Below are 12,739 nucleotides of genomic sequence, written 5' to 3'. Positions count from 1 at the left end.
CAACAGCCCATTCCCAGTCCCAGATTTCACGCATGCCAGTGATTACTAGATCCTTGCCTGGCACAGTCTGCCCCCCAGTCTCAACCTTTGTGTGTGCTGGTGGATGTTGTGGCCGGTTTGCCCCACACCCTATTGTTGGGTGTGCTTACAGGTGCTATAGCCTGGACCAGCCCAGCGTGTTCCCAATCCCAGCACCTATGAGTGTTGGTGAGTTCCATGACCATGATCATATCTAGCTCAACCCATCACTACCCCAACCTTGAGCAAACCAGCTGGTGTGGGAGTCCTCAGTGGTGAGCCCACGATCTCCCACAGTTTGCTCCAGACCCAGTTCTCTCATGAGCTGGTTAGTGTCATGGCCCAGCCTAACACTCTGCCTCAGTACTCACTGGTGGGTACTGTGGCCAAGCCCTGCCAGGTGGGCCCCCAGCCATGGTTTTTGTATGCACTGGTAGGCTGTGGTCGATACCAACAAACCCAACTCAGGTTTCTCATATGGTTTGGTGTACTGATTTGGCCTCAAAAGGTCTTCCAGTTTCCCTGCTCTAAACCACCGGTCTCAGCCCCCTTGTTTACCTGCAACTCTAGTAGCTTGGTTTGGTGGAAGTCCCCCAAAAATCATGCCTTACCTGTCATGTTCTCCCTCAGCAGTCCTCCCTGCCACACATCTCCAGACCTTCTCTGAGCAATCCACAGCCCCTCATGCCCGCTAGCTCACAGGCCCCCAGTCTTTCAGCAGTTTGCTGTGGCAGCCTGAGGCCTGCCTGACTACACAAGGCCCCCGCACACTCACACACAGGTCTCCAGACCCGTCTGCTGGCTTGCAGGCATCTGCCCCCTACATATCTTTAAAAAAATTGAATAGAATAAGGAAGTATGCTGGCACACTGGTATGGTTAACACAAATTTGGCATTCACCAGGCCCAGGATGCCAGCCAGCTGTTAGCTGCTTTTCTCACAGCAGTGGAATGCTTACCTAGGTACAAGGCAGCTGAGGCAGCTGTCTGCAGCTGGGGTTGTTGGAAAGTTAATTACTGTCTCCCATTCAAGTACTAACCAGGCTGGACCCTACTTAGTCTCTGAGATCAGACAAGATCGAGTGCATTCAGGGTGGTATGGCTGTTGACAGCTAATTCCGATCTGTATGTGCAGAAAAGTTTGGAAAAATGTGTATCGGGAATTAAGGGCTTATACCTGGAGTTGGGATTGTAAGTGATTGTTAGACTTCATGCCTTCTGGATCATTTCAGTTTGTTATCAAGGGCACATTTTTGTGATTTGGAAAGAAGCACCTGGGCTGGTGTAGTAACCTAGCAGCTAAAGTCCTTGCATTACACACACTGGGATCCCGTATGGGCACCAGTTTGTATCCTGGTGACCCTGCTTCCCATTCAGCTCTCTGCTTGTGGCCTGGGAGAGCAGTCGAGGATGGCCCACAGCGTTGGCACCCTACACCTGCATGGGAGATTTAAAAGAGGCTCTGGGGTCTTGGGTTCAGATGGGTGCAACTCTAGCCATTGCGGTCACTTGGGGAGTGAATCATCAGACGGAAGATCTTCCTCTCTGTCTCTCATCCTCCTCTGTATATGTGACTTCCCAATTTAAAAAAAAAGAAGAAGAAGAAGCACTGTTTAGGGGTGAAAAGGAAAGTGATTGGAGTGAAGGCCTTCTCTAATCAGCCCTGCCAAGGAAGGCCAGAACAGTTCTGGAAGCTGAAGAGCAGGTTTGAACTCCAGTGTGTGCTTAATCCTTTACTGCTTTGTCGCGTTAGGCCTGCCTTTATGGATGAGTATGAGAAGATTGAGGAAGAATTGCAAAAGCAGTATGATATTTATCTCGAGAAGTTTCGAAATTTAGCGTACCTAGAACAACAACTTGAAGATCATCATAGAATGGAGCAAGAGAGGTTTGAGGTAAGCACTCAGCCTGTCCAAACAGCCTGTTCCTTTTGGTCTATTGCTTTGTACTTGGTGACATCCACTCGCACATGTCACCCTCATAGTCTGGAGTTGTTGTTGGAAGCCTCGTGTTTACCTCCCGGCTTAGTCGGTTGTGTTAGGTTATCCGGGTTGGGTCACGTGGGAGCCGTGTGGTCCCACAGCACGTGAGCTGTGCCGGGCTTGCTGCCCTCTCTGGGTTAGTGTGCACTGCACGGCTGAGCTGATCTTGAGGACAGTTCCAAAAACTTGCTTCATTGGTTCATTTAAGGTTTATTTTCAAGCCCTAGTTACTGAGTCACCCAAGATAATTCATTAGAGACTGCTTTATAGAGAGGAGTAGAGGTTTACTGATTGTGGAAAACAAGTATGAGTGACCCAGAACCCACCTGACCAGCTGTCCAGTTCCTGTCAACCCATGCTTTTCAGGAGAGAACATTCCAGATGCTGGCATATGTGGAATTCTGAGCAGGGAACGGGGAACACGCTGTCACCACATCTTTTAGGCATGGTTCATCTTTACCAAGAGTAGTCATTGAGACTCTGTGGTCAAGGTAGCATACCATGTCCCTCTTTGCCACACTCTTGACAACTTTGAGTTAGGTAGGCTGTTGTACAGACTTGGCATTGGGATGACGTGGAGTCACTGTGTTGTCCAGGGATGACCAGCAGAACTGATGTGTGGACATGTGCTAGCTACCAGTGTGACCAGCATCCCATATCAGAACATCCCAGTGGCTCTGTTTCCAGTTCAACTCCCTGCCAATTCACCTGGGAATGCAGTGGAAGATGACGCAAGTGCTTGGGTCTTGCTGTTGGGTCTGTGTTGGAGACCCAGAGGTAGTTGTAGGCTTCTGGCTTCTGCCTGGCCCAGCCCTGGCTGTTACGGCAATTTATGGAGTAAACCAGTGAATGGAAGATGTCTTTCTGCCTCTGTCTCTTGCCCTGCCTGATGCCGTGCCTTTCAAATGAAATACATCTTTTTACTAAAATATATATATATATTTTGTGTATATATATATATATATTTATTTATTTATTTTTATTGGAAAGGCCAATCAGATTTACAAAGAGAAAGATCTTCTACCTGCTGTTTCACTCTCCAAGTGGCCACAACAGCTGGAGCTGAGCCAATCCAAAATCGGGAGCCAGGAGCTTCTTTTTGGTCTCCCACATGAGGATCCCAAGATTTTAGGCCATCCTTCACAGCTTTCCTAGGCCATAAGCAGCAAGCTGGATGGGAAGTGGAGCAACCGGGTCATGAAACAGTGTCCATATGGGATCCTGGCGCTTGCAAGGCAGAGATTTAGCCACAGAGCCATTGCACTGGGCCCTAAAACCCATACTTGCTTCTCGGGGAGTCAGAGGCTGTACCTGTGCCATCAAACCTTGTCTGTTGTGCTGCTGTCCCATGTACTCACGTGGTGATGCTGAGTCGTATAGGAGCACCTCCCACAGTGTGTGGCCGACTGGACCTGCTGGTGCTGGTTCTCTTCCCCTTCCTTTCACTCTCACTGGTTCTGAGTGTTACACTCAGCCGTGTCACACTGTGTAGAGAGCCAAGTCCCCAGCGGGGCTGCCTCTTCTGAGCCTCACTCCTCATCTTCCACAGGAGGCTGAGAACACCTTGCGCCTGATGCAGAACAAGCTGAAGGAGGAGGAGAGGCGGCTGCTCAAGGCTGGAGGTCAGGCAAGCTTTCTCCAGAGACTTCTTTGGGCCCCCTCTGCTACCTGGGAGAATTATCATACCAGTTTTTTTTTTACCTTTGCTTTATTTATTTATTTATTTTTAAATTTTTATTACAAAGTCAGATATATAGAGAGGAGGAGAGATAGAGAGGAAGTGGAGCTGCCAGGATTAGAACCAGAGACCATATGGGATCATATGCATTCAAGGTGAGGCCCTTAACCACTAGGCCACGCCGCCAGGCCCTACCTTTGCTTTAAAAAGTATTTTCTTTCAACTCTTCTTTTGTTGTGGTAGGATCTGCTGTTTTGAATTTTTAAATGTGCAAAACATAATTATAGGTAAAGAAATACCCCAGAAGGCAGTTTCTGAGGTACCTTTTAAGTCCATTCAAGAGATTGGTTTAAATTACATAGGGGTTAAAGTGCATTTGGTTCTTGCGCTAATTGTAGTAATATGTGCCCTGTTTAAATGATACATTTAGTTAGAATTATTTGTAACTACAATAGAGAATTTGGCTTGGCATGCTGAAGGCAAATAGGCATTGGAACTAAGTGGGCACGCAGGGGAGGGCCCACATGTGTAATGATAGTCCCCCCTGCCCGCTCAGAATGTCCCTAGTTATGCGGACTCACTCGGCAAGGTGTCCGCGGGTAGAGAGGCAGGCAGTGCCAGCGCGTAGGCCTGGGTCCTGGAAGGAGTGCTCTGTGCAGCTGACTCACACTCCTCTCTGCCAGCCTCCCTGTGCTGTCGAGCCAGCAGCAGGGGCACGTGGTCTGGCTGTTGAGTTGACAGCTTTGCCACATTGGACTGGACTTCTTGCTGATGGCTTTTTCTGGGTGAGATCTGTTATTCCCTCTTGTATTAAGGATCTAAACCTGAAGCATCAGGATCTGCCATTTCCTTCTGCATCTTACTGTCTGTCTGTTTTCTGGGCTGTCTCTAGTGAGTTTCAGAGCCTGCTGAGAGGCCCCTCTTACCAAAGCAGCTCCTCTCCTTTCTGGTTTCAGGTCAACTGACACCAAGAGCAGTCCAGCCTTCACTTCCCAGTAGTGAGCAAGGCTGGATACTGGGGTCTTGCTCACTAGGCTCGCTTTACCTACTGAACTCAGACTTCAGACAGAGAGAGTTCTTCCATTTGCTGGTTTACTCACCAAGTGGCTGCAATGGCCAGAGCTGAGCTGAGCTGACCAAAGCCAAGGAGCTTCCTCCGGGTCTCCCACATGGGTGCAGGGTTCTGAGATCTTGGGCCATCCTCTGTTGCTTTCCCAGGCCACAATCAGAGCTAGATCAGAAATGGAACAGCTGGGACATGACTAGCACTGGTATGGAATGAAGATGCCACAAGCTGGAGGATCAGCCTGTTGCCAAGCTGAATTTATTTCAAGATTTATTTTGTATTTGAAAGGCAGAGTTACAAAGAAAAGTCTTACAGAGAGATAGTTACAGAGAAGCATCTGTTGGTTCACTCTCCAAATGGCCACAGTGGCCGCGGCTGAGTTAGGCCAAGGCTGGCAGCCTGGTTGGCAGGGGCCATCTTCCATTGCTCTCAGCCTCCATAACTGAGAGCTGCATTAGAAATGGAATAACCAAGACTCCAACTGGTGGCCATAAAGCATCCCAGGCAGCAGCTTTACCAGCTGCACTACAGCACCAAGCCCTAACTGTTCCTTAAAGCTTTTTGGGAAATGGTGATTTCCAGGTTGGTTATATTAAAGCCCTTGAGGGATGCACTGACATTCTGTGGCTCACAGAACTCACATCTCAGGGTTCTGTTCTGTCCCTGTGTTGTCTTGGACCCAAGTGGGTTTTGGTTTTCTTTGCAGTGACAGAGCTCCTCTTGTGCTTTGCCTCCTTGTGCTCCTGCCAGGTAATGATGACTCAGACATAGACATCCAGGAGGACGACGAGTCCGACAGTGAGGTGGAAGAGAGGCGGCCGAGCAAGCCGCGGACGGCGATGGAGGTGCTCATGCAAGGTAGTGCAGCTTACTTCACACGTTCTCGCTATGTCCTGCGTCACAGGACGCCGTGCTCACGCTGGAGCCCACCTGTGTGTAGTGAGTGACATCGGGTCTACCACTGCTGTTGTGCTTAGGCTCTCACAGTGCTCTGGGTCATCTTGGCACTAATGTGGTTGCCCCACTCAAGGCCGGGCCTTGAGGTTCATCGCATAGACCTGGGGCCCCTGCCTGTGTTGGGAAGCTTCACTTCTGGAACTGGAGCTGCCCTCAGCGCCATTCATTATATGCCTGTGGCCAGAGTTAATGTGCAGCACAAGAGCCTAGATGAACACTACTGGCTTTTCAAAAATGTTCTGGTTTCTTTTGTTGTAAAAGATTCAGGCAACACAGTTGAACAGATGTGGTTGTTCCCGCAGGGCCTGGCCTGTCCCTTCCCACCCTAGAGTGCTGTGTGTGCTGGCGGCCTTTCTGCAGATTGCCTTCCATGCATGTGTGCACACACTCACACATACACACAGCCAGATGTAGGCGCCAAGATGGCCTGAAAGTTCTTTAACTTATGTGGGATGAAACTATGTGTAGGATTCTGCATCTTCCTTTCAGTTTTTGTTGTAATTACTTTGTAAAGATTTATTTATTTTTATTGGTAAGGCAGATTTAAAGAAAGAAGGAGAGACAGAGAAAAAGATCTTGCATCCACTGGTTCATTCTCCAAGTGGCCACAGTGGCTACTTCTTTTGTTTATAGAATATATAAACTTTATTTATTATACTTCTGAGCCGATTAGAAGCAGGAGCCAGGAGCTTCTTTCAGGTCTCCCATGTGGGTGCAGGGTTCCAAGGCTTTGGGCCATCCTCTACTGCTTTCCCAGGCCACAAGCAGGGAACTGGATGGGAAATAGAGCAGCAAGGATACAAACCGATACTTATATGGGATCCTAGCTCTTTGAGGTGATTAGCCAATTGAAGTAAAGCACTGGTCCCTATTATTATTTTGAAGATTTATTTGTTTATTTGAAAGGCAGAATTGGGCCTGACACAATAGTGTAGTGGCTAAAGCACTCACCTCGAACACACCAGGATCCTAAATGGGCTCCAGTTCTAATCCTGGCAGCCCCGCTTCCCATCTAGCTCCCTGCTGTGGACTGGGAAAGCAGTTGAGGACGGGCTAAAGCCTTGGGGTCTTGCACTCGTGTGTGGGAGACCCAGAAGAAACTCCAGGCTCCTGGCTTCAGCTTGGCTCAGCTCCAGCTGTTGCACCCACATAAGAAGTGAACCAGTGGATGGAAGGTCTTCCTCTCTGTCTCTCTTCCTCTCTGTATATCTGATTTTCCAATAAGAAGAAATAAGTCTTTTTAAAAAAGAAAGAGTGACTGAGAAGGGGAGAGAAATCTTCTACCCACTGACTCAGTCCCCAAATGCCCACAGGTGTCCAGGACCGGGCTTTATTTAAGCCAGAATCCTGGAGCATCACCCTGGTCTCCCAGATGGGTGCAGAGACCCAACCAACCACTTGGCCCGTCTTCTCTTGCTTTTCCCAAGCCATTAGCCGGAAGCTAGATTGGAAGTGGAATATCTGGGATATGAACCAACACCTGTAGGGGATGCCAGCACGGCACGTGGTTGCAGCCCCTGTCAGTGTTTAAGATGCACCATTAACAATGGAACTTTTAGGTCAAAGATTCCGTAAAATCTTATTGTAATAGGTGCTATCCAGTTGCCCTGTTTTTTTTTTTTTCTTAAAAAGATTTGTTATCTACCACCTGTCCATGTTTTGCACAATTTTCTTATATAGCTAATACATTTCAAGGCTAAAGCCATCTTCATTTCATCATTTTGTGTGAGTTAAGCTACCTAATCTGAAAAGCTCTGAAATATGAAATTTCTTTAGTAGCTCAGTACTCAAAAAATGTTGATTTTGGGGTTTTTGGTTTAGGCATGCTCAGACAGTGAAGTCTGCAGAGGTCTCCAGATCTAAGCAACTCTTCAGGCATAAACTTTTATTGTTAACTGTTTTCTTTTAGTCCCAGCTCAGTGGTCTTCATTTATTATGCTTCTTTTTGATATGCTAATTAGGTGTCCTAGTTTCCTTTTACTTTTTTGAGATTCTGTAGTAGCTTCATGACATAGCATTTATTAAGTTTGACTCTTAAGTTGATGGGTGGAAGCCATACATAAAACATGTTCAATTAGCCCAAGACCACTTAATTTGAGCGTGGGTTCTCCTAAATTCTCTAGGTTACTTGGCCTGTAGACTGGAGTCACATGGTCCTTTTCCAGGCCTGGAAGCAAGGGCTCCAAGCGACATGTGTTCTACGTTTTGTGGGACTGTAGAGGGTTTTCGTCATTGGTGCTCAGTCGTCCCTCCAGGCCTGCCCTGAGCCAGCTGCTCTCTGTGCCACCCACACAGGCTCCTCCTCAGGCCGAGCTCCTTCTTGGGCCTCCCGTGTAGGTGCAGTTCTGCCCTCCTAACGGTCCCCTCACTTGGAAGACAGCCCCAGAGTTCTAGCAGTAGCCATGTTTGAGCATTCTTGACCTCCATGGGAGGAATAGAAGACACCTCCGATAATGAGGAGCTTTGAAAAGCAACCTATTTAAAAACCAAACCAGAATCCACATAGAAATCCATAAAGGTGGAATAATTTTTGCAATAGTTGCTCTGCATGAAAACTAATTAGAGTTCAGTGACTGTTTTTCCCCAAAGCATTTATAGATTACATGTGTGTTTTCTTTCAGATTTATTTATTGGTTAATCTGAAAGGCAAAGCAACAGAGAGAGATAGATACAAGGAGAAAGAGAATTTTCATCCACTGGTTTTCTCCCCAAATGCCCATAATAGAACTAAGCCAGGAGTCAGAGACTCCATCCTGGTCTCCTGCACAGTGTTGGGATCCTTAGTACTTGGTCGTCTTCCCCCTGCCTGCCAAGGTGTGTTAGCAAAGAGCTGCGTGCGAAGTGGAGCAGTCAGACCTAGAACCAGTCAGTATTTCATGTGGCTGTCCATCCATTGGGCTACAATACTGTCTCAACACATTCCTTTCTTTAATGATTTTGTGTTTATATCTGATTTCCTGTTTTCTTTGTAGGACTCAGAGAAATTCCATTTTGACTAGTTGTGGTTCTGATTAGTTGGTTGTACTTGCATGTATTCTTTAGTGTTATTCTTCCTTTTTTGCCAACCTTTCTAAGGGAAAGCAAACATGTAATGCCATTTTCCAGGATTTCATGACTAATTCCTGATTCCCCTCCTGCCCCCTCAGGACGACCCAACAAGCACATCGTGGGCACCATGCAGGGTGGCGACTCTGATGACGACGTGAGTCCTGGCCTACCCCATTAGTGGGTCCCTGTCCTCAGGTCTTGGGCTGAGGTGCTGCCAGCAGCTCGGGATCTATTTGCTGTCAGCCCCGCTCGGAGTTTGGCCTTGAAGGAGCCAGCCTCCTGTCTTTGCTCACTGATGCTGTATTTCTGTCCACGTGCATGTGCTTGTTATACTTTTTTTCGCCTTCTCACTGTTCTTTCCATTCTTGCTTTCAAAAGATGGAAGCAGCACCCGCACTCTTAGGTAAATCCAAGACTTCCAGCTCCAAGAAGCAGGTTGGTTTTCATTTTGACTTGACTGTTGGTGTGTCTGCCCACTCGGGGCCCACAGAGAGCACGCCCAAGACTGCTGCCCCTCTCCTGGGCAGGAAGCCGCTCCTGAGAAGGGATCATTGGGATGGGACAAGAACAGCATCAAGCCAGAAGACAGGGAAGGTTGTGACTGGGGGGTCGTCAGACAGTTGAAGCATGACATAGGCATGAAGGGATGACACAGGACCAGGGTTCCAGGCCAGTCCTCTCCTATGCCCGTTCTGGAGGAGGAACATAGAGATGATGCTCCCGTGACCAGGGCCTCAGGGAAGCCAGGTGGAGACTGAGTCAGACCCGAAGCACCTCAAGTTTTGCTGACTTGTAACTGAGTCAGAAACCTAATGCTCTCTCACTCTCAGCCTTTGTTTTCTGCAGTCGCTACCTGTGCACAGAGGTGACTGTGCTGGCCTGTCCCAAGCCAACTCTACTACAGTGTGGGACATGGCCCACCAGACAAGGTAGCTCAGAAAATGGGTCTCGTGTTCATGGGAGACATGTTAGAGGAACCAGGAAAGCACCTGGGAAATGAATGGTTCCAACCAGGCAGGTGTGAGATTAAGTAGCTCCCGTCCATCTGACTCCTCTGTCTGGCAGCATAGGATCCTGGAGAGTGGAGTCGGCTCTCCTGTGAGGATGAGCTGGCAGCGAGCTGCAGAGCTCAGTGCCTCCTCGATGCCCGTTCTTTTCCAAGAGCCTGCATCTGCACGTCCTCCTTGGAATAGTACCCAGCCACAGAATGTGCATCTCTCAGGAGCTGGTCATCGGCCAGATGTGTCCAGGGTGGTGGGGACACAGCATGGGTGGAAACAGCCCAGCCCTCAGCATGGGCTCACACCAGCCATACCAGGACTGCAGTAGAATGAAAAGCAGAGCAGACTTGAGGGATAAGGAGTGACAGGAAGGGGTTGGGGAGACTTCTCTGTGAAGTCAGGGCTCTCTGATGCGGGGATATTGGAGGCCTGAGAAAGGCAGGTGGCTGTGGTGGGCATAGTGGGTATAGCGTTGTACTGGGGAGGGCTTCACAGGATGCAGTGAGGAATGAGTGTGGCAGAAAGGAGCTGGAGAACCATGAGCCCAGGAGTTGTCATGGTCCTGGTATAGGTCAAAAGTGAACACAGCTGAGCCTCCAGCAGTGGTAATAAAGGTTGTGAGCCACAGCTAGAAGCTGGATATGTTTTCAGGATCACATGATTGTGTTGATCAATTGACATGAGTGTCAGGGAAAGGGAGAGACTTGGTCAGCAAAAAACACAGGGCTTTGTTTTCTAAGCTGAGGCCCCTTGAGAAGGGGTCAGAGCATGTCAGGGTTTGGTCTTGGATGTTCCTTGGGTGAATTATCTGTGAGACGTTCCCATGCCTGAGTCAGTGACCTGTCATAACTGAAGCCCGGGGAGGTTGGAGATGTGACCTGAGAGCCATGGTGTTGACGCTGTGTCAGGTGCGGCCCACAGGCCAAGCGTCATCAGAACTTCCCTGAGAGTTTCATTCTGAGCCGGAGCAGTCGTGGGGATTGGTGTGATAGGAGGCTGATGAGCAGGTGCATACAGGGGAACCAGGGAGGACAGTAAGTTCAGCAACTCGAGGAGTTCTGCTAGAGGAGCACAGTGGCAAGAGAGGCAGCAGGCTCATGTTTTTGGCTTTTGTAAGAAGGTTACAGCATCTAGATTCACTGTCAGGAAAGGGGCTGGAGGTGGCCAGCCTTGCTGGTTTACATGTAGCACAGAGCTTGCAATGAAACAGACGAGGTTGGTCACCCTGGACCTAGAGAAGGCTCGCTCTTCATTTCACCCCTTATACCCACTGCCTGTGTTGCTTTCTATCTTCCACCCAGATAGAGCCGGTATGGGGTGCTCCTGAGGACCTGGGAAAGCCAGCCCTGCAGCTGCCAGCTCTGACGCACACTGGGGTGCCATGCTTCTTGGGTGTGTTCCATCCAGCGCTGCACAGCCCACAGTCCTCTTCTCAGGCCCCACAGCCCGGCAGCTTCTCCATTGCTGATCGTGCTTTTATTCCTTGAGTTTCTAGTGGAGAAGCATAGGCCAGTCTGTCAGACAAAGGGAAGGTCTCAGTGGTGAGATGGGACCCCTGTTGCATTTTGCTGTCTTTTCCCTGTAGGATGACTCGGAGGACAGTGAGATTGACATGGAAGATGATGAAGAAGATGATGATGATTTGGAAGATGAGAGCATTGTTATGTCACCGGCTAAGCCCAGCCGAAGGGTCCGAAAGCCTGAGCCCCTGGATGAAAGTGACAATGACTTCTGACCCCCTTGCCAAGCACGTTACAAACTTCAGGCTTGTAGGTAAATGGAAGATGGGAAGGCTGGGAACTGGACGTGTATTCTGTTCCCTATACCAGCTGGACCTGTCACTGTTAATGCAGTTATTTGTTCTTGCATTTTTGCCTCCCACATGTGGATTCCACAGAGTTTAAATAAGAACTGTCCCAAACCCCAAAGCCTTGCTTTTGCCTTCTTTATCTCCTGCCACCTGCTTAGTGCTGGCGTTCTCAGCGATCCACACCCTTGGGACAGGAACTCCACAGCTGAGTCTCAGCTGCTCCCGCGCCTTTCTCCACGGGAACCTGTCTCAGGTGTGGCAGGCCTCTGGCCCCACCAGCAGGGACGTGGGCGGTGTCCCACTGGTCACCACCAGTGTGTCTCCTTAAGGGAAGGAACCAATTCAGCAAAAAGGTTGGTCAGGTCCCCGTTTCTTTGAATAAACCAGAGTGAGTCAGGGAGCAGCATGGAGGAATGCGCGTGTGGTGATAAGATGGGAAGGAAGTGGAGTTTGCTTTTGTTTGCTTTGATGTGAGTAGCACAGACTGCTCATTTGCCTTACAGTTGTGAAGTCAGAAGCTTTGTGAAGTTACTTGTCTTCTAATGAATGTATTGAATTTAGGTTTTGATTTATTAAAGCTTTCCTTGGAAATAAAATTCTTTGCACTCATAACTTAGAAATACTTATTCAAGACAACTTCATAGGTTTGTGCCATGTAAATTGTAGGCAGCTTTATCCTCTCCCTCAGTGTCATGTGGGGGACCCCTTCTTCTCTGGCTCTCAGCACTCAGCTAGTTCAGCAGTGAATGTCGCTGAGCCACATGGCAACCATGCGCTGGAAGGGAGTGCTGGGAACTGAAGAGTCCCACATTGCCCAGGGCCTCACGAATGTTGTTTACCTGAGTCTGACGTGTGCTTTAAAAACTGGATAAATTTTTCTCTGTCTTCCTTGTATGCTCTTTGACCCCAAGCTGAGTGTTATATCAATGGGTACCCTTGTAGGCAGAGGCCATGTTCTCCTGTCTGTTTATAGACAATTCTTCCTCCCTGGGTTAACTGGGTGCCATGACTCCCATTGGCATGGTCCTTCCTGGTTTGAGCAGTAATTTGTCAACAAGGAATTGTGTGAACTTAACGGTCAGTATTAATGCAGGAGTACTTCTGTCGTGACCTGTCCAGGACCAGCATGATTTGGTTTTGACCAAGCAGTAGGGCAGACTTCAGGTTCTAAAGATTGTGT

At 48.7% G+C, this 12,739-nt stretch overlaps 1 protein-coding gene across 4 annotated transcripts in view; it reads left to right on the top strand.

The window, feature by feature from the left end:
* LOC121151720 (clusterin-associated protein 1) overlaps positions 1–12,739 on the top strand; it is a 54,715-nt gene that overhangs the window by 16,693 nt on the left and 25,283 nt on the right. For 2 of the 4 annotated variants that reach the window (XM_040973455.1, XM_040973456.1), the window contains exons 8-12: positions 1,771–1,912; positions 3,549–3,621; positions 5,494–5,601; positions 8,847–8,902; positions 11,335–11,741. In XM_040973455.1, the coding sequence (XP_040829389.1) occupies positions 1,771–1,912; positions 3,549–3,621; positions 5,494–5,601; positions 8,847–8,902; positions 11,335–11,484 (529 nt within the window). In that variant the 3' untranslated portion in view covers positions 11,485–11,741. Of the gene's footprint in view, positions 1–1,770; positions 1,913–3,548; positions 3,622–5,493; positions 5,602–8,846; positions 8,903–9,126; positions 9,184–11,334; positions 11,742–12,739 lie in introns of those variants that run through there. The other 2 variants (XM_040973454.1, XM_040973453.1) reach the window with 2 other exon arrangements.

The sequence above is a fragment of the Ochotona curzoniae genome, unplaced genomic scaffold, assembly GCF_017591425.1.
Source record: "Ochotona curzoniae isolate NIBS_2020 unplaced genomic scaffold, NIBS_Ocur_1.0 contig_2321, whole genome shotgun sequence".
In the NCBI taxonomy this organism is placed as follows: domain Eukaryota; kingdom Metazoa; phylum Chordata; class Mammalia; order Lagomorpha; family Ochotonidae; genus Ochotona; species Ochotona curzoniae.
This window is presented reverse-complemented; position numbering and strand designations above follow the sequence as displayed.